Source organism: Vicia villosa, linkage group LG7, assembly GCF_029867415.1.
Source record: "Vicia villosa cultivar HV-30 ecotype Madison, WI linkage group LG7, Vvil1.0, whole genome shotgun sequence".
NCBI lineage: Eukaryota > Viridiplantae > Streptophyta > Magnoliopsida > Fabales > Fabaceae > Vicia > Vicia villosa.
This window is the reverse complement of record NC_081186.1, coordinates 94,760,469-94,783,163: the sequence shown is the minus strand read 5'-3', so window position 1 is coordinate 94,783,163 and position 22,695 is coordinate 94,760,469. Positions and strand designations below refer to the sequence as shown.

Here is a 22,695-nt window from a genome sequence, read left to right as displayed (position 1 = left end):
GCAACTACTTTTGTCAGTGTGAGCATCGACATTTAGGCGATGGATTCATTGAAGTGTCCCGCCTTAAGTCCATTTTGGAACGCCCTAACAAACATTTCTTGGTTCGGAGGGACGACATTGATGATAGTTTCATTGAAGCGGGCGAGAGCAGAGGCCAATTTTGCATACCTCCGTAAGAGAGCAGAGGCAAAGATTGCAAGGGGTCATATTGCTAAAATTTTCTACCAATGTCCCGTTTACTGCGACAACAACCCGGTTAAGTTTTACCAGTGGAGGTTCAAAATGACGAAGACCTCCAGAATATGTTTGCTAATCACGAATATTCTGGGTACGAATACATCGATTTGTATGTTACCGTATAGTCCGATACACAACACTCACGTCTTGTTCAATCACAAGTTATTGACCCACCCATCGATAAGCAAACAGAGGTTGATGTTATAGACGAAGAAGAAGATGAACACGAAACTGAAGTTGACGACATGGTCAATGAAGGATCTGAAGACGAGCAGGACATATAGGTGCCTCCAGGCCATGTGTACGACCCTCCAGCACATATGACTAACTTGAACTTACAAGGCGACGAACCTTCATCCGATATCTTCTTCACCCCGTACATACAAAGTGATGAAGAGTTAAAGAAAGGAGATAAGTTCCTTCTAAGGAGACATGTCTGAGAACTATCAAAAAATGGCACATGGCACATAATGTTTATTTTGAAGTAGATCGCTCAAACCAAGAGCGGTATATAATCATTTGTAAAAATCCTGAGTGTGCATTCAGACTGTGTGCTTCGTATAGAAAGAGAAGTGATGCTTGGGTCATAGGGTCGATTTCACAACAACACATATGTGTCAACTCGAATACGGCCCAAGATCATACGAAGCTTAGTTATGATCTTATCTGTCAGGAGATCTTGTCTCTCATCAACTGTGACCCGTCTCTGAAGGTGAAGACCATTATCTCGTATAACGTTACAACCTACAATTATACTCCATCATACAGAAAGGTTTGGATAGCGAAAACAAAGGTGATTGAAATTGTGTACGGCAATTGGGAGGAGTCATACAAAACTCTTCCACGTTACCTAACTGCGCTTCAAACGTATGCTCCAGACACCGTTGCTATTCTAGAGACACTGCCAGCGCATGCTCCGGATGGAACTCGTGTCCAAGGAAATGGAATATTTCATCGTCTTTTCTGGGCTTTCCAACCTTGCATACGAGGGTTTGCATATTGTAAACTGATACTGCAAATTGATGGAACTTGGTTATATGGTAAATACAAAGGAACCATGTTGATGTCGGTTGCACAAGACGGAAACAACAACATATTTCCAGTAGCATTCACAACAGTGGAAGGTGAAACTGTCGCGGGTTGGAGTTTCTTTCTAAGGAATCTCCGAGAACATGTTGCTCCTCAACCCGATCTTTGTTTAATCTCAGATAGGCATGCTTCCATTGAAAGTGCTTATAACAATCCAGCAAACGGATGGCAACACCCACCATCAACACATGTATATTGTATTCGCCATATTACTTAGAATTTCATACGGGAGATCAAGGATAGGAACCTCCTGAAAGCAATAGTCAATGTAGGATATGCATTAACTCAGCCTACATTCCAATATTATCGGAGTGAAATTGTTTTGTCAAATCTGGATGCAGGAAGTTGGATTGATAACCTTTTCAGAGAGAAATGGATCAGGGCTTACGACAACGGCGTGCGATGGGGCCACATGACAACAAATCTAGTAGAATCAATGAATGGTGTTTTTAAGGGCATCCGAAACCTTCCGATCACTGCACTGGTGGAGTCAACCTACTTTAGGATGGCTACGCTATTCTCAACAAGAGGTTAAAGGTTGAGTGCTGTTAGAGAATCAGGTCAACTATTCAGCGAGAGTTGCATGAAATTTATGAAAGAACAATTTGCCAAGGCCAACAGTCATCATGTAACTGCTTTTAATTGATTAAATCGCACCTTTAGTGTTCGAGGAACAATTGACCACAATGAAGGATTGCTGAGACAACAATATCGGGTTCTACTAATCGATCATTGGTGCAACTGCGGTAAGTTTCAAGCATTTTGTATGCCTTGCTCACATGTCATTGCAGCATGTGCATTTGCGCACCGAGACGCATTATCGATACTATCTCCAATTTACAAGGCTGAGACATTGCTCCAAGTATACAGTGTGGGATTTCCAGTGGTGGCAAAGGAGGATTACTGACCTGAGTATGATGGGGAGGTAGTATGAAATAATGACACGATGCGACGAAATAAAAAGGGTCGCCCCAACAGTACTCGCATTTGAACCGAGATGGACGTCCATGACAAAATGGAAAGAAAATGCAGTATTTTTCGTCAACTAGGACACAATAAAAAGAAATGTCCTAGCCGTGGAACAACCTCATCACATGTTTAATCAGCTTTGTAACATTTATTTACGAGAATGTATCGACTATGTAACATTTTTTTATCAATGAACTCTACTTTATTAATCGGTAGAATCGACTACACAAAAACATTAATTAGGGTTAATAACAATTTTACGAAATCGGCATATCGGACATTTTTGTGAAAATCAAATACCGGATTCGAAAACTTGGCACAAAATGGGGTAGTTTTTTTTTTAAAAATAACCCATACACATAGGAGCCATTTCAAATGGCGCCTATGTGTATCTTCCATAACCTATGCGTCAATTCAACTGGCTTACCATGATGGCCATAGTGTTTGCGCCATATGAAATGGCTAGGTCAAAATGCATGCGTCAATTGGTTTGGCGCATACCCCTAGGGGATCTGCCAAACCTAGACATTTTGGTAATTTTTTTGAAAATATTATTTTTTTATGTATTTTTTTTTAAAGTTGGTTATTTAAAATTTTTTACCAAAAAAACTACTCCAAATACAATCAAACTTATAATCCAAAAAACCAACTCAAGAAGCCATATTCTTCCATATCAAAGATGAAACTTTTAAAAGGAAAATAAAAATGATGATAAATGCAATTAAATTAAAAAAAATAATGTCACTTTTTTTTTTTGAAATATTGTGCTCAAATAATAGCGTCAATTAAATACATTTTTTAATTCGATTATTTTTTAATTTTTTTTACTACACAATCAAAAAAAGTTCCTAACAAAATAATGGAGATTATATTCAATTTTTTGAAAAACGTTTGATTGTTTAGACAAATTTGGAATACTACATGTTGCCCTATTTAATTTGATCAAATAAATATAGAAAAAAGGGGGTGACACTTATAAAACGGAGTTTCTCAACTTTAACGCTAAAATCATCTCTCAGATAAATTTATTTAATATTTTCTTGTAATTAAAAATAAATTTTTATATTTGTTTTATCTTTAACTTTTGTTATCAAATTAATTTGTATTTTAATTACCAGCGTTGGACTAGTGTTGAGGTAGTTTTATACTTTAAATTTTGTACCCTATTAGTTAGGGTTTTATCTCAATGGATAATATAGTTAACAAATATATAGGGCATACATATTAAATCATGTTATTTATTTCAAATATGGATTATTTTACAATGAAAAATCTTATTAAAAATTAGAATTTGGTTAGCAAATATAGGAGTTAAAATAGGGCCAATGGTTTTTATTTAAACTAGGGCTCTCTTATTTATTTCTACATCCTAACACCATTCACCATTATCCAAATATTCACAATTGCTCAAAATCATGGCATCACATTCTTTGCAACAAGAAAAAGGCAATCATGGTGATGATACTAAAAATATTGTGTTGAAAAAAGGAAAATGGCTACCAGAAGAAGATGCATTATTAAGAGATTATGTGAAAAAATATGGAGCTAAAAAATGGGATAAAGTACGAGAGAAAATAAAACTCAATAGAGATGGAAAAAGTTGTCGTTTTAGATGGTTAAATAGTCTAAAACCAAGTTTGAAAAGAGATCCATTTAGTGAAGAAGAAATACAAAAACTTGTTCGTCTCTATTGTGAGTTAGGACCTAAATGGTCTCAAATGGTTTCGCAGGTTTGTTGTTTATTTATGCTTCACTTTTATAGGAAAATAAAATAAAAGTTTATTAGGCTTTATATGATTAGTACTGTAGTCATTTATTATATGTTCCCTAATTTTTTTTTTTTTCTGTAAATAGAACAATAATCTTTTGCATTGAGTCTACTTATAGAACTGACTCTTCTCATGACATAAGTTTGAAAATTTAAATATCTATAATTTGATGGAAATGTATTAATTAATGAATTTATGTGATATGCATAAATATATTTCTAGAAGAATAGTTATTTGGTTATATATTTATTTTGTATCTGTTTTTGTTGTGACAATTTTTTGAAATAGTCGATAATTGGTTATATGATTATTTTGTATTTGTTTTTGTTGTGACAGTTTCCTGGAAGAACCGATAACGAGTTAAAGAATTTTATTAATTCAAAAACAAGAATTTTAAAAAAATCTAGAAAGTTTTCCTTTTCAGAGAGCATAAACAATATTGATGACTTGATTGACAGTGTGATGAGGGGTTCTAGTAACCAAGAAAATAACGTCTCTCAAAAAGAAGAAATGGCTCTACCAAGGGTAGAATTTGATCATCAAGATATTACGCAAGATAATTATCTAGATCAATTTTATTATGAGGAAAATATCAACTTTAAACCACTTTCAACGTTGGTTGATGATTCAAATATGATATACAATAATGTGGGAAGCTCTCCTTTAAGCAATCATATTGTTCCAACATTGAATGATAGGTGAGTAGACAATTTAATGGTTTTCTTGTCTTTTTAAATTCAGTTTAAATTATCTATTAACTTTATAATATATTTTTGGACTGACACTTGAACTTATATTATCTATTGTAACAGGTTTCCTACACTCCCGCAAAGTTCATACTTTCAAGATAAGGAAAATATCAACTTTGAACCACTTCAAAAGTTGGATGATAATTCATATATGTTATATAATAATGTGGAAACTACTTCTTTATCCATGAAACAAGATCTTCTTACAATCCCAGAATGTTCACACATTCAAAATAAGGAAGATACACGTTCATCATTTACATCAAATAATATGCTTTTTAATCAAGATCTCCCTCCGCTTCCACAATGTTGGTACAATCAAGATATGGATTATCAACATCCATTATTTTCATCTGAGGAGTTTTTTGATCAATATCCTCAAAATTCAATTCTATCATCTCATGAGATTCAATATGAGATGTTAAAGCCTAATAGTCCACGTACTAATGGCTATCTAGAAGCCATGTTATATCCACCAAAGATTTTGTAAGATTGAGCTTAAGGCAAGAGAATAATAAATTGCATTTTTAATTTCCTCACAATGTAAAAAAATTCTTGATTTAAGAAGGATTGGAGACATTAGAGAATTAGTTTATACTGATTAAATCGTAAGTTTGTCTTCTTTAGTTATTATTTTTATTTTTCTAAGAATTGATATGTATTTTGAATATTTTTTCTTGTTGTATTTGAAAGAACTACTTCATTTTATTGTATGCATTTTGAACACAATTTAATTTTCCACATTCTTTGCTTGTTAAATTATATTATTTTCTGATTCATTTATTCTAGAGTTTCCTAAAGTCTAAATTGAATGGTTTGGATCAAAACTAGAGGGGATTATTGGTCTGTGTAGTATAAATTACAAAAGAAAATTTTTGTTCAATAAATATATTAAATTTAAGGAAATTGTGTTCAAAAGAATAATATGTAGTGTCGAACATGAAATAATTTATATTTGTGATTCTATTTTGTCTTTCTTAACAATATTATTTTAAGGAAAGTAACTCTATCCATGACTATGGTTTCTTTACTCTAAAAAAATAATAAGCGTGGTAAAGGATTTGTCGGAACTAAAATTTTATAGAAAAGTGTGGATTTGTTATCAAAATAACAAAAAAAAAATTAAAAATAAAAAAAAAACAAAATTTCTCCACTAATTTTCAAAGTACCCATATTTTAAATAAAAAAAATTGGCAACGCATAGCACATGTCATCTAATTTTTAGCATATGCATTAGAAAAAATAAAATTAGTGCTAATTGAATTAACAACTGTATACGAAGAAGCCAATTGAATCGGCGACACTACATAGCAAGTAGATGAACGTGCCAATTGAATTGATAAGTGTGTACATGAAGTAAATGCAGGCGCCAATACATCTGCTTCTTATGTGTTGGATGCTTTTTTCTAGTATAAATAGATGTATCTTCTATCATTGACATAGCGATTAATGATTGTGAAAGAATAAGAAGTATTGAGAGAATTGTTCTGTACGTCTCTAATGTCGATGAAAATGATGATATCTAACGAATGTGGATGCATGTTAAAGATGACAATAATGTTAGAGATATGATGTTTGCACCAGATGATATTGTTTTGATTGTTGTAATTTGTTAGATATGCTACGGTGTTAAGTCTTTTTATTTGTTGTGTGCGTGTTGTTGTTTTATGCAAGTTTATGTTTCTGTATTGTTATTTGAGTGGTGTTTACATTCGTTATATATACAAATATTTAAACAAAAATAATAATTATCACGCAGAGCTTGTTTCAACCTCTACTATAAATTATACTTTTTATTACAAAGTTTTCACCCCACTCAACAAAAATTCGAGGTATAATGCCAAGATACGCAATATTTTATTTATTATTTAAATAAATACCATTTATTTCCTCAGTTATAGGACATGTTTCAAATCCAAACAAATGAAGTTTATGTTTTTATTTATGTAAAAGTGGTGCTTTTATTTTTATTTTTATTTTTTATTTGAATGATTTATTAATTTGATTTTCGTAATATCTCGTATACTCTTAGGGTGTGTTTGGTTCGAGGTAGAGCGAAGAGAGGAGGGGGGAATATTTATAATAAAATGTGTTTGGTTCAATTTTTAGGAGGGGAGCAAAATCCCTTCAAATGACACTTTTTGCGTCACCCCAAATCGTGGGGATTCGGAGGGGAGGGGAGGAAATCTTAGTTTTAATATTAATAAAATTAATATATTTACTAAAATATCCTCAGTTTTATTTTATTATTTTAAAATTAATATTTTATTTTCTTCTTGTAATTTTTATCTATTGCTTCCATCAACTTATTATAATTATTCTTCACCTTTAAATTATTTTTTATTTTTTTATTTAATAAAAATTATAATTACTGTAATTGTTTTATTTTTATTATAATTTATTTTATGTATTAAAAAGTTGTTATCAACGCATAGTTTATTTTGTGTCGAGAGTTATAATATGAATCAAGTGTACTCATTTTTTTAATGTTATGTGATAAATTATGACTATTTGATTATTAAATAATACAAATATTATTTCCAAAAAATTATTTATGAAATTTTCACCTTTGAATATCATATCACTTATATAAAATTACAAGGATAAAATTATAAATTATTATTAAAATCCCCCTCCCCTCGTGAATCAAACATATTTTTAAACGAAATCTCTCTCCTCCCCTCCCCTCCCCTCATTTGAAAGTTAAAGACTTGAGTTATGAATCAATAATAGATCCCTTTAGAGACGAGTGAGCTCATAAAATAGGGGAACTCACTGAGATTATTATCTCACTCCATTATCATTATTTTTTCCAGTAGTTCTTTACTGGTTAAAGGCAAAAGGAAGTTGGTAGATTATGCTTCGAAGACTTTGTTTTCATAATCTTCTGCTGTGGATTTTGTAAAATTGTAGATATTGTACATAGATCTTAGAATTTTTATTTAGGCACTATTGTATGACATGTGTTATATGCACTATTTTATTTGATGGACATGTATATAATGATTCTGTTAGGCTCTTATGCGGTGTCGGTACCAAAAATTAACACTTGTATGGTATTATTCATGATATATATTATACTAGGTATTATAATTCCTGTAATAGGTGATGAATTATATAATTAGATTATGAAGTTTTACTTTAAATCTAACTTATATGTATCCACTCCAAACTCATATGCATCATTCTTTGTGATGGATTGTAAGACAAAAAAAATTCAAGGTTTTACATCGTATGTTGTTCTTCTAACACCAACCTTGAATAAACATTTTTTTCCGCCATTGCAATCTATCTCACATAAAGGTGTTCATGTTATATTTTAAAATAAATTTTTTGTGTTGTATTTTGGAATAACCTTCCTATGTTGTCAATAAAAAAAGACACTACATAATTTATTGCTTTCCTTGGTTGAAAACATTGAGAATTTTTTCTCTAAATATGCTATAAATTACAAGCAATTGCAGAACAAAATAAATGGTGAATGGTGAAAAAATTGAAAAAGGAAACAAGACATGTTTCTTTTAATTTTTTTATCATTCATCATTTTTTCAAGTAATATATTAACTCGGCATTTTGATAAAATCGAGAGGAAAGTCCTTATTTTATTTTTAATTAAAATCTGGATTTATTTTTCTCCAACAATAAGAAACTTTTTATTTTCAATAAAAAAAATAGATATTTGTAAAAAATGTAATTTTTATTTTAAAAAAACTTTTTTACCTCGATTTTTGACAGCAATTGAGAGGTTTATGGCACTGGAAGTGGAACCTATTGGATTGTATTTTTTTACTTAAAAAGAAAAATAATTTAATCAATTTTGAGTCATAATCGAGAGAAAATATAGTGTTTATTGAGGTTTTTACCTTTCTTAAATAAATCTTTACCATTCATTTGGTGTGTATCAACGCTCAAGAGATCGCCATTAGTGATCCACATGAAACCAAAAAGACATCCATTATAAAAGCGTTTTGAATATAAAAAATTGGTAATGAGAGTATTTTACATGAAAACATTTAGGTTCAAGGCATGTATTCTTAAAGAAGCTTGTAAATTTCTCTACGAGGATTTAAAGAGTAGAAACATATTTGGATTTAAGGTTTGTGTTCTTAAATAATCATAAAACCGAATATTTATTTTATTTATCATTCACTTTTTGTTTTATATAAAAAACATATGCATGCAAACTCCATTGAGAATATATTTGTAACCAAAATTTGATTTTCCCAAAGATTTAATGAAATGAGGATCCAACGTCTGATCTTCACTGACAATAATGACGATGAATCAGATTCAAAATTTGTTATATATTTTTAATTTAATATTCTGTGTAAATAATGTAATTTTTGCATAAACAAAGTAGTTTGTAAACAAAACAATTTATTAGCATTCTGGGTTAACAATGTAATTTGTATGTAAAAAAAGAATTTATTTGCGCTAGTTTTGAAAGAAAAAAGAAGAAGTTATTGTTGGCGATCAAACCAATGACCATTTTAACTATCCCCTCAATTATTCAAATATCAAGGGATAAAGTGACAAGTTTTAATGGCTCCTTTCGTTACCCCGCCTCAGTAACCGAGGTTAAAGCCCCTTTGTATCCGAGTTTAAATGTATTATTTGTAGTAATGCACATTGAGACAAAGTTTTCGAGTGTGTCTGGGTTGATGGCATATACATAATCATACCATTTTGTCAGTCGTATCCATTTTGGTTCTAATACGCGTATTGTTGGGGCGATCTTTTTTCTTTCTTCGCATATTTTTGTTGTGCCAAATTATGTCCCCTGGATATTTAGGTTGTAACGTCCCGATTTTATTTAATTAATTTCATAATTGATTTGTGTGAATGTATGTGTTTGTTGGTGATTTGATGTGTTTGGGGAGCCCTTAGGGTGTAGGGTGGGAACCTTATAAATATCCAATTTAAGGTGTTTGGAATGTTTGAGTAAAAACGTAGAGATTTAGAGGGTGGTGGGAGTAGAATTACTTACTATTAGTTAAGTGAAATTATTATTTAAATAATTATTTAGTTGGATAGTAATTATTTTAATTAGTTAAACTTATTTTAAATTAATTAAATAATATTAGTAGTAATTTAATTAAATAAATATTCAGTAGGATTATATTTATTTTAATTAGTTGGGGTAGATGATAATAATAATAATAATAGTAATAATAATAATAATAATAATATAATATAATAAAAAATATGGGGAATATGGAGTAGCACTGACAAAACGTGAGTTGAGAAGAGAGAAAGAGAAAGCTAGGGCTCAAGGGAGAACACCATTGTTAGAGGTTGAAACATTCATCGCTAGGAATACTAAGGTAAGGGTGAATCTTCCTCTTATATAAGGGATAGTATAATGCTATGTAGATGAGTGCCCTAATATCTCTAGGATTTTATTGTCTTCTCTATGTATTGAGCAATTGGTGTATATTGATGTGATCAATGTTCTATATTTATATGAATTGGGTGTTTGTGATATGATTGGATGATTTTGTGTTTGTTGAATGATTGAGAATTGGTATATTGCTGTGAATTAGAATGTAGAACTTGAGTGCATGATTTCTGTCAGAAAAATGGAGTTTTATGAGTTTTTGGAACTGGTTTTCGTACCAGAAGAATTGCAGAAAATTACTTCTGGTTCAGTGGTAACCGGTTACATGGTTTGATTCACGGTACTGGTTCCTCTTCTTTATTATCACGGTACTGCACCTATTAATTTTCCTGTAGCATTTATTCAATCGATTCACCAAAACCAACACAACAACAATCCCAACAACAAAATTCATCACAAAAGAATAACAATTAACTCCTCACCAAATTAACTAATACCAATTTTTCTACGGTTTCCATTAAATCCTAAATTCAACATATCGACTAAATAGCAGCCATAATTCAATTGGGTTAATAAGCAACAACATCAACCATTCTCATCAAATCACAGGCAATAGAAACTCACCACAAACAATCAATTTCCATAGAATAAAATATACGACAGTATCAACTAACAATTCATGTCACAATTCATACAATCTCATCCCACATACGGTCTATCATATATTCGGTTATAGAGATTGAACCACACCCTTACCTTGGATTGAAGGTCCCCCTATAATTTTCCGGTCGAATTCCGCTTCGTCACAACTTCCAACTTTTTCCTCGTCCGAACTTCTACGGTTAATTCCAAGCTTCTTCTTATGCGTCTTTTCTCTTCTTCACAACCAAACACGCGTACTCCTCTTTTTCTCTTCTTCCTGCTACCACTAAAAACCTAAATTATATTCTTTTATTCAACTTAACCAAATAATAATATTCTTATTGGGCCTAACACACCTCTCATTCCTACTACTATCAACACTTAATTAAGCCCATAATAATATTGTCTTATAATACTCCAAATAATTAAATAGTCACATAACATATCTGAATATTATTTCCAACAATATTCCACAACTACAATCGATCCATAACTTTAAATAATACCAGCTTGCAATTATATTTCTCTGACTAATCCAACTAATTAATCCGACTTTACACTTAACAGTTCCAATCAACATATTAATCCAATTACGCCTCTTAGAATCATACCGATAAATCTCAACTTCAATAATTTCTGATTAATTGAATCCCCATTTAATTTAATTAATCAATTAATTAAATTTGGGGCGTTACAACTCTCCCCACTTAGGATATTTGCGTCCTCGAAAATATATCCGACACAATCATACTTAACTTCACTCCCACGTCTAACCTTCTAATATATCAACCAATTAACACATCTTAAATCAACTACACACATGTCAATCAATTGTGCTAACTCCGCACACGTTGCAGACCGATATCTAAGTGATTTAGCCCACTACAAGAAATTGGTTCCCTAGCGTCATATATTTGTGACGTGTTATTCACGTGGGAAGAAAAGGCCTGTTCTGACGTGAGTAACACGTCGGAATATTATTTTAATCAATAATATTAACAATTACGCATTCACATGGGGGATCAGAAAAAAATAATTTTTTAAAAATCTTGTGAAATGAAGTACACGTCGCAAGAAATAAAACAAAATTTATAAACTTTGAAATCTGTAAAGTCAAATGGGGGGAAGTAAAAATTTTGAACTTTTCAGTTGTGACGTGGTATTCACGTCGGAACAATTTAATGCTGACACTGACCTGACCTGCGCAGGCTTTGGCAGGTGAAGACAGATTCAAAATTCAAAAATTTCTTACCGTTGAAATTAGCGACGTGGCTGATGAGTCACTATATTAGCGACGTGAGATCCATTCCGCTGCCAACTGGACCGTTGGCAGCTTGCGACGTGGCGTTCACTTCAGTGCTTTCCGTCTGGTTAATCACGTCGCAACTCTTTTAATAAATGTAGATCTGCACGCTTCCCCTTCTCCTCATTTCTTCCTCTCTTCCTCATTTCTTCCTCTCTTCCTCATTTCTCATATTCTTCCTCTCTTCTCTTCTCTGTATTTTCTCCATTGCTATTCTCTCATTCTCTTCCTCTTTTCATTAATTCCATTCTCACACCATTGTTGAAGGTAAGTTATTTAGTTTATTTATATTTTATATTTTGTTTATTTATAATTTGTATTGATTAAAATTCTAACTTATTTTAATTTTTTTTATTCAAGATTTTGAAGATTGGAGGAGATAAATTTTTTAAGAGTTGAACTTGAAGATTGGAGGAGATTAGAAGATTGAGGTATTTTTATAATTTTAAATATAATATTTTGAAGTATAGTTTTGTGTTATATTTGTGTTAATAGGTAAATATTATATTTTTAGTGTAATGTTTTGATATATTAATTAGATTATTGAATATTGTTAGGTTATCTAGTATGTAATATTTGTGATTAATTGTATGTTTTTTCTGGAATTTTTGTGATATATTAATGTAGTATGTAATATTTGTGATAATAGATAAATTGTATGTGTTTTTATAAAAATTTTGTGATATAAATTGTAGGTTATGTAGTAATTTATGGTAAATAGAAATATTTATGTTTTTTAATAAAACATATTATGTTTTTTTTATTAAAATAGATTTTGGTTAATAGAGATAATTTGTTTAGTTCATGGTAATATATATATATATATATTTTTAATCGAAATATAATTTAGTAAAAAAGAATATAATTTAGTAAATTGAAATTATATATTTTAAAATTTATAATATTTAGATATGTTATGTTTTTTGTAAATCGATATAATATTATTAAACATAATTTATATATGTTATATTTTTTGTAAATAGATATAATATTATTAAACATAATTTATATATGTTATATTTTTTGTAAATAGATATAATATTATTAAACATAATTTATATATGTAATTTTTATATATTATTAAAAATGATTTATAAATGTAAGTTATGATATCTAATTAAACATAATCTATATATGTAAATAGATACAATTTTTTTTATATATTTTTGTAAATAGATACAATTTTTTTTTATATTTTTGTAAATAGATACAATTTTTATATATTATTGTAAATAGATACAATTTTTTTTTTAAAGTTTAATATATATTATTTAATGAAAAATAGAGGTTTAATATGTATTGGAAAATATAATATATTTTAAAATGGTAAAAATAAATTTTAATATGTATATAGTATGTTATTATTATGTTAAAAAATTGTAAAAAATAATATTATTGGTAAAAAGAATATAATATTATATTAATATATATTGGGAAATAGAATATTTTTTAAAATGGTAAAAATAAAATTTATTATAAATGTGTATATGTTAAAAAGGTAAAAAGAAAATTTAATATGTATATATAGTATGTTATTATGTTAAAAAATGGTAAAAAAATATAATATTATATATATATATATATATATATATATATATATATATATATATGTTATAGATTTTGTATATTATATGTTATATGTTAAAAGAATAAAGTTTATATATATATATATATATATATATATATATATATATATATATATATATATATATATATATATATATATATATATATATATATGTTAGTATGTTTTATGTTATAGATTTTGTATATTTTAAAAGAATAAAGTTTATATATTATGTGAGAATATTCTTGTTATAGGTTATAGATTATGTGAGAATAAAGTGTATATATATATATATATATATATATATATATATATATATATATATATATATATATATATGTGAGAATATTAGATAAAAAAGTTATATATATAGTTTACATAAATTTTATGGATTAATTAGTGTAATGATTGTACAAATATGCAGTATGGAATATTATCTGTACTATCGTAGTTGGATGTACGATAGATTGGAACCAGGAAGACGTGCACTTAAACCAAATTTCGTAGAAGGAGTTGATGGGTTTATCAAGTGGGCATTTGTTCAGGAATGTTGTCGAAGTGAAGGGGGAGTTAGGTGTCCTTGTCTTAAATGTGAATGTAGGCGTATAATTAGTGATCCAGAGGAAGTAACACGTCATTTGCATAGAAGGGATTTTATTAAAGATTATTGGGTGTGGACGTCGAACGGTGAAAATTTGCCGATGAACGTGCCAGAGACTAGTAATACTCATGCTTCAAGCGGTAGACCGACTATGGAATATGAGGAAAACTTTAATATGATCGGTGAGATGGTTGAGGATGCTTTTGGAGTGAACGTGGCCTATGATCAACCTGAAGATTTTGATGGAGAAGAGTTGCCAAATGAGGAAGCGCAGAGATTTTATCAATTGTTGAATGAGATGAATATACCGTTGTTTGAGGGGTCGTCAGATTCAAAATTATCGATGTGTGTGAGATTATTGGCTGCTAAGGCAAATTGGAATGTTCCAGATCAGTGTTTGGAATTCTTCGCAAAAATGATGTTGGACTCAACTCCTATGAAAGACAACTTACCTACAACATTTAAAGATGCAAAGAAGTTGGTGTCGAAGTTGGGTTTAAATGTAAGAAAAATTGATTGTTGCACTAATGGTTGCATGTTGTTTTATGACAATGAGTTTGGTACTAATGATGGATTGTTGGAGGAATGTAAGTTTTGTGAGAGTCCAATATATTAAATTCAAAGTAAAGCTGTTGACCGTAAGCAAACACGTGTCGCAGTGAAGTCCATGTTTTATCTTCCGATCATACCAAGGTTAAAAAGAATGTTTGCTTCAATGCATAGTGCAAGTCAGATGACATGGCATCATTCAAACAAAACAAGTCCGGGCACTATGCGACATCCATCTGATGGCGAGGCTTGGAAGCACTTTGATCGAATACATCCTGATTTTGCCGCTGAACCTAGAAATGTCAGGCTTGGATTATGCTCTGATGGATTTACTCCATATGTCCAAGGGTCGGGAACCGCATATTCTTGTTGGCCAGTTATTGTAACCCCTTACAACCTCCCTTCTGAGATGTGCATGACAAAACCGTACATGTTTCTGACATGTATCATTCCAGGACCGTCGAGTCCAAAAGTTGGAATTGATGTGTACTTACAACCTCTAATTGATGATTTGAAAAGGTTGTGGATTGGAGTATGCACCTACGATATATCCCGTAAACAAAACTTTACTTTGCAAGCAACCTTGATGTGGACGATTAACGACTTTCCAGCATATGGCATGTTGTCTGGTTGGGGTACACATGGAAAAATGGGTTGTCCGCATTGCATGGGAAGCTCTACGGCGTTTACGTTAGAGAAAGGGGGGAAGAGCTCGTGGTTTGATTGTCATCGCCGATTCCTACCAATAAATCATACCTATAGAAGAAATAAGACAGATTTCAAAAAAGACAAAGTGGTAAAAGATCTTCCTCCGCCTCGACTGTCACCGGGTGCAGTATGGGAACAAGTTTGTCACCACCCAAAATTCACAGATACGGGTAAAGAATGTAGAATTCCAGGATACGGGGTCGAACACAATTGGACAAAAAGAAGTATATTTTGGGACCTCCCGTATTGGAAAGATAATTTGTTACGCCATAATCTGGATGTTATGCACATTGAGAAGAATTTTTTTGATAATATATTTAACACAGTGATGGATGTTAAAGACAAAACAAAGGATAATGAGAAGGCGAGACATGACATGAAAAAATGGTGTAATCGAAAAGAGTTGGAGTTGAAGCCTCAACCGAATGGAAAATTATTAAAACCCAAGGCTTGTTACACTCTGACTTCACAAGAAGCTAAAGCAGTTTGTAGATGGTTAAAAGAATTGAGAATGCCTGACGGATATTCTTCAAACTTAGCAAGGTGTGCCGACGCTAACACTGGGAAGTTGCATGGCATGAAAAGTCATGATTGCCACATATTTATGGAACAATTGCTGCCAATTGCGTTTGGTTCTCTACCAAAACATGTGCTTAATCCACTGACTGAAATCAGTCAATTTTTTAGAGATATTTGTGCCTCAAGTTTAAGAGTGGATGATAATATTAAGTTGGACCAAAATATTCCAATCATTCTCTGTAAGTTGGAACAAATATTTCCTCCTGGATTTTTCGACTCCATGGAACATCTACCTGTGCATCTTGCATACGAAGCTTATCTTGGAGGACCTGTTCATTATAGGTGGATGTATCCATTTGAAAGGTTTATGGGTGATTCTAAGAGATCCGTGAAAAATAAAGCTAGAGTTGAAGGATCCATATGTTCACATTACTTGCATCGGGAGACATCACATTTTTGCAGTCACTATTTCAACAACTTGATGTTAACCCCAAGAATCATAAGGAATCCCGTAAATGTTAACGAAAGAAGCCAATTCACCTTATCAGTCTTTGGGCTTCCAGGTCGTCCATCTGGAAAGAAATGTGTTCATTGGTTGACCCAACAAGAAATGCAATCCGCACATGTCCATGTGTTGATCAACTGCATCGAAGTTAAACCGTATCTTGAGTAAGTATACCCAACTATTATTTTATCTATAGTGTGTAAATATTATTACCTTGAAACTTATAGTGTGTTTTTTTATAGGGAATTTAACAACATCTATTTTCAAAGCACCGGTGTACAACCAACATCCAGTGTCATTCATGCACAATTTCCATCTTGGTTCAAGGATAGATTGTCATGCATTGTTACACCGACACCAGAAATACTCCATTTGAGAAATTTGTGTGAAGGCCCTATTCTAAGCGCAAACGAATGGCACACATACTTCGTGAACGGATATAAATTTCACACTGAGACTTGGACTGAAGGGAAAAAAACAAAAAATAGTGGTGTATTTGTAAAAGGAGTTACAGATGGGGGTGAAGATGATTTCTATGGCTTTGTTAAACATATCTACGAGTTAGTATACAACTACTTGGACTCGGAGAATAAAGTTGTCTTGTTTTACTGTGAATGGTATGATCCAACTAGAGGCACAAAAATAGACAAGACATATGGAACTGTTGAGATTCAAATGGAGCGAAGGTACAAAGAGTACGACCCTTTCATAATGTCACATCTTGTTAGGCAAGTTTATTATGTTCCTTATCCTTCATTTGTGCCACGTAAGCGAGAGTTGTGTGTTGTTATAAAAACAAAACCAATAGGCCATATTGAAACTGACGATCTAGTGGAAGATCTTGCTTACCAAGTTGATGAAGTTGGACCAATTAATGATGTCATTGCAGTTGAGCAAATTACCAATTTGTCTGATATAACAAATGAGGGGTATGAAGTTGATGCTTCTGTATTGTTGGTTGAAGATAATGTGAATGAAGAGCACGAAGGCGTTGGGTCTGAGGATAGTATCACATCAAATGATGATAATGATATGTATGAAGAGCCTGTAGATTTAGAATAATAAATGTATTTATAAGAGAATGTGTTTTTTGTAATTTTACTTAATGAACCATCTATTGAATGTGTTAATGAAAACATGTTTGAATATATTTGTGTGAAGTCATTGACGGAAAAGGGCCTAATGGATGTTTTTTTGGTGCGGGAAATTTGGTGGGAAGCTTGAGAAGTGGAGATCGAAATTTATTTCAAAGAGTTAGAGATGGGGAAGGATCGTCACGTCCAACACAATTGGCACCGCAAGTAATGGAAACAATAAGACAGTTGGCTCTAACTGAGGCGAGACGCGAGTTAGCGCAACGTGAGGCGGAGCTAAAGGCCCAAATGGATGAACGTGAGGCGGCGCTAAAAGCACAAGTGGAGGGGCAACAACGGCAAATAGAGGCAATGGCAAAGATGCAAGCAGAGATGCAACAACAACAAATAGAGGCAATGGCGAAGATGCAAGCAGAGAGGCAACAACAAATGCGGTTATTTATGCAGTCTCAACAAAGTGGTGGTCAACCGTCTAGAGGAAACGTGGGAGCGGCTGACACTGAGCAAGAGAGTGATCATGATTTCAACCTTGATAACTATCCCGATCCTGATGATGATTTTTTAGGATGAATTTTATTTTTATTTTAATTTTAAATTGTATGAGATAACAAAATTTTATTTATTATATGTTAGTATTTTGGATATTATATTATAAATATAATATATTTTAGAAGTTTAATATATTTTTGTATTTAGTTATTATTATTATTAATTTAACTAAATAAATATTTTTATTAATATTTATTAATTTTCAGCAAATAATATTAATAATAATTTTTTTTTATAATAATAAAATTCAGATTTTTTTTAAAAAACATTTTAATGTTTGTGGCGTGTTTTCCATGTCACTGATTTGTGACATGTGAGACACGTCGCAACTTCCAAAATTAATTTCAAAATTAGCGACGTGTTTTACACGTCACAAATCAGTGACATGGAAAACACGCCACAACTTTTCTTCGTGTAGTGTGCCATCTGCTTTTTGCAGACCTTGTCTGTACCAGTTGCAGATGGGGGCTTGGTAATTGTGCAAGTTTAGCGACGTGAACACCATGTCACAAATTTGTGACGTGATAAACACAACACAAAAAGTTCCCACGCACTCCCAGGCGACGTATATGACCATGTCGCTAATTTTACGTTCTGACGTGATATTCCATGTTGTGTCATGGATTCCACGTCGCTACAGACGTGATTTTTTGTAGTGGCCAGACATATTAATTGGATTAAGCATGCAATAACAAATTCAGTTTATAAATTCAGGCATATTAATTTGAACACAATTTATAATCATACAAGAAATAAATGATGTAAATAAAAACCTTCTATAAATCTTTAGATCTTTAAGTACTCGAACTTCCACCACAAGTTGGTTGGATTGTTCTTCGATAAATAAAAATTTGGCAGAAAATAAATCAAGAAAGTAAAAGACTTGGACCTAACGTAAGGTTAGACCAATTAAAGGTTCACAACAATTTTCGGTGTAGAAATTATTGTGAGAAAAGATGAACAGGAATTGAAAACAAAAGCGGAAATTAAATTGCTGAAATTAAATTAATGTACGAAAACTAAAAACTAAATTGTCACTTTATCTCTTGCAAAAGCTCCGAACCGAATAATGAACTATCAGACCCCTTTTATATGCTGAGAGGTAACAACCATCTTCCTCACGACTCCGTCTTTTTCTCCTTGAGTTTAGTAGTTTCACTGACTGAGAAAATGGAGACGTGCGTCTTGGTCTTGATCTGCTTTTGTTGATGTCCTTGAGACGTGCGTCTCAAGTGGAGGAAAAGGTGGGATACATGCGTCTCCTTTTGTTGACGTGGCAAGGGAGTGGGAGACGGACGTCTCCTTGTGAAATGGGCTTCTCCATGTTGGGCTAATGAGACGGGCGTTGTAACGCCCCGAATTTAATTAATTGGTTAATTAAATTATTAAAGGATTTAAATATTGGATTTAGTCGAATTTGGATGGTCGGTATTATTTTAAGAGGCGTATTTGGATTTATTAAGTTAAAGTCGGATTTTTAGTCGGATAGTCGGAAGAATAATATGAAGAATAATATTATTTATTTATTGAGATGTTTATTGAAATTTTCGCGTTTTGGGGCGATTTAGTCGGTATTAGTTCGGGATAGCGGATCGACATTTAATCGGAGATTTTAATATTTTCAGTATTAAAAATATTAATGAGTTAATGTTTAGCATTTTGGGAATTTTCCGAGTAATTAAGATTAGACCGTAAATATGAGGCATTGAGTAATAAGTCGGTATATTAAAATAATCGGAATTTATTTTTAATAGAGTTTAAGTGGAAGTATTATTTTTACATTAAGTGTAAGAATTATATTGGGCTTATATTATAGTATCATTAAGTATTAAGGGGTGTATTTTATTAGGCCCATTATTGAAATAGAGACTAAGTGGTGGTGGTCTCATTGTGTTATTTGGAAAAGATAGAAACATAGAAGAGAAGAGGGAAACCGAGGAGGACAAAGAAGAAGAGAATAGAAAAGAGGTTAGGGTTGTGAAGAGGAGAAGAAGGAGATCCAAAGTGTTGCTCTAAAATGTCATTTTTCTCTAATTTTTCATTGAATCTTCTTAGAGCTGCACTCAATCCAAGGTAAGGGGGGATTCTTACTACCTAAATGAGAATATGATGAATTTTATGTGGATTTTGGATATAAATTAGTCAGTGTGTGGTGTCATATTTTATTTTCTGTTTGGAGTTTGTAAATAATTTTCGGTACCTACTTCTGTTCAGTATTTCTATATTTTGCTTGGTGTAGTTGCGTTTGTGTGAGGCGCTACTCACATTCAATCCAATTTATTTTTTTACGTTTTTGACTTACTATTAGTTTTTTTTCTTTTTTGTGTGTGTGACCCCTTGTTACTTCATAGCACATGTATATGTTAGTTAACAAAGTGAAAAGAGTTATAATTATGAAATTGAATACATTGAAAACAGTTGGATAGAAAGTGTGTAACAGTAGCAGTAGCAGTTATAGAACTAATGAAATGTAAAACAGCCCCGTATGATCGAAATAGCCGAATTAAGCGGTATAATTAGTTGTCCGGAATTTGATGAAAATTTACGTGGTAACTAAGTTTAATTAGTAGGTTAATGTGGTAGTGATATTTTGTTGAAATTGTAATATTTTACGAATCGACCGAAATTGTGTTTGATTTAAATATTCTTTATAAATAAATGTTGGTTTTGTGATGGAAATTGACACAAATTTTAGGAATAGAATATAATGAAATTGGAATTAATATAGTGTGACATTAATCGATTGATTAAATTAAATAGTAGAATTAATTTCAATAATTTTAATTAATTGGAATAAACTTAGACTTGGATAAATTATTCGGTTTATCGGTAAATTACGGTATCGTGAGAATTTGACCGTAATCGTGATTTGGTTGAATATTTATGTTGAGAATAATATATTGCTATGTCAATGATGTTGTCTTGATAAATAATATTATTTCTAATTGAATTAGTTGATAATTGGAAGTTGATTCGGTTTACTTGATAAATTAGCATGTTGAGATTATCTTACGAATTGATCGAAAATTGTGGTTTTGATTTAGATGACTTTGTTAATATGTGAAATTAAGTAATTGTGCTGATGTGCCGAAAGGTGATGATAATTGTAATAATCTTGAAGATATGCGAATTGTATATTTGTGACGATTTTGTTAATACACGAAGTTGTATGTTTGTTGTGATATGCCGAAGCATGAGGATATATATGTAATGACTTGTTTATATGCGAAGTTGTATAATTGCGATGATGTGTCGAAACATGACGAAGTTTTATGATGATTTGTAATACGTGATGTTGTATATATTTGTGATGATGATTTTGTGACTAAGTGAAGATGAAATATTATGGTGACGTGAATTACCTCGTATATATGGTAATTGACTGTGATGTAGACTTATGCCTCGTGACGATATGTGATTGTGATGAGTATGTTGTATTGTCTTGATTGTCGACTCACATTTCATATGCATACTCTGTGACGGCCTGGATTGGCAAACTAGTGACGAAGGCTTATGCCTTGTGCCTCTGAATTGGGCAATTGGTGACGGGGGCTGAAGCTCCGATTGGTACCACATGCATATACATGAGTCATGTCCCATGTGTCTTATGTGATTCATAGTTGTGACGTTTTGTGACTATATAGTGATTGTATTTTTGTGACTTATTAAATGATGGAATTTTGTGAAGATGTGAATTTGTGATTTAATGAATAGAATGGTGATATCAATACTTCTGAATGTGATTAACCAAATATGCCTAATTTCTGATATATAATAAAGATGCCTATGTGTTGACTTGTTGATGATGCTTATATGATGACCTGATGAATATGTTTATATGTTGATATCATGACTATTCATTGATGATGTTCTTTTTGCTGTTTATGTTGATGTTGTGTGAGGCGGTGATTCATTTATATTCATTACCTAATATATGATTTATCATGATCCTATTTATATAGTTTGATATCTCACCCTTGCTGCTGATGTTTCCCCTACCATGGGAAATGGGCAGGTACTCAAGTATAGTTGTGGAAGTTTGTTGCTTCATCGAGTCCAGTTTGCGTGTCGCTCTGATACGTAGCACTCGGGGGGTTGCTTATATCGTTATTTCTAGGTTGTTGGTGTTTTAGTTATTGTTATTATAACCGTTGATTCAAAGTTGAATAATATGAAGTATTTATTATACTTCCAAGTTGTTTGAGTTGAGATAAGCTGATAGTTGACTGTTAATTCGAATGCTATGTATCATTGTTGAATGAAATACAGGTTAAAGTTTTAAGTTGATATGTGATACTCCAATGTGTTGTTCGAAATTTTTAAATACTCTGATATTTTCCGCATTATAATTTCGGGTAGAATTTGGGGTGTTACAGGCGTCTCCATGCAATTGGGCCCTAAGACGGGCGTCTCCTCTTGTTAAGAGTGGGAGCTTTAGCTCCTTCGTGAGCTGGGATTCCACACTTGTCTAGATTAATATTATTTGCACGTCCCATTGTGTCTTATC

General features: G+C 31.7%; 2 protein-coding genes across 2 annotated transcripts; both read left to right on the top strand.

Annotated features, from left to right (window-relative positions):
- The first annotated feature begins 697 nt into the window (after positions 1-697).
- LOC131619750 (uncharacterized) lies at positions 698-1,543 on the top strand. The gene has a single exon (XM_058890817.1). The coding sequence runs from the start codon at positions 698-700 to the stop codon at positions 1,541-1,543; it is 846 nt and encodes a 281-aa protein (XP_058746800.1).
- Positions 1,544-3,710: 2,167 nt separating this feature from the next.
- On the top strand, positions 3,711-5,303 carry LOC131619749 (transcription factor MYB4-like). The gene is made up of 3 exons (XM_058890816.1): positions 3,711-4,025; positions 4,401-4,762; positions 4,877-5,303. The coding sequence occupies exons 1-3, from the start codon at positions 3,711-3,713 to the stop codon at positions 5,301-5,303; spliced, it is 1,104 nt and encodes a 367-aa protein (XP_058746799.1).
- Positions 5,304-22,695: the final 17,392 nt, after the last annotated feature.

What these genes read in the sequence shown, in the direction of transcription:
- LOC131619750 (XM_058890817.1), top strand. Translation starts at nt 698, where the DNA reads ATGGCACATAATGTTTATTTTGAAGTAGATCGCTCAAACCAAGAGCGG.
- LOC131619749 (XM_058890816.1), top strand. Translation starts at nt 3,711, where the DNA reads ATGGCATCACATTCTTTGCAACAAGAAAAAGGCAATCATGGTGATGAT. An exon ending in GGTCTCAAATGGTTTCGCAG is followed by an intron (nt 4,026 to 4,400) that starts GTTTGTTGTTTA and finishes TTGTTGTGACAG; the next exon opens with TTTCCTGGAAGAACCGATAA. An exon ending in GTTCCAACATTGAATGATAG is followed by an intron (nt 4,763 to 4,876) that starts GTGAGTAGACAA and finishes CTATTGTAACAG; the next exon opens with GTTTCCTACACTCCCGCAAA.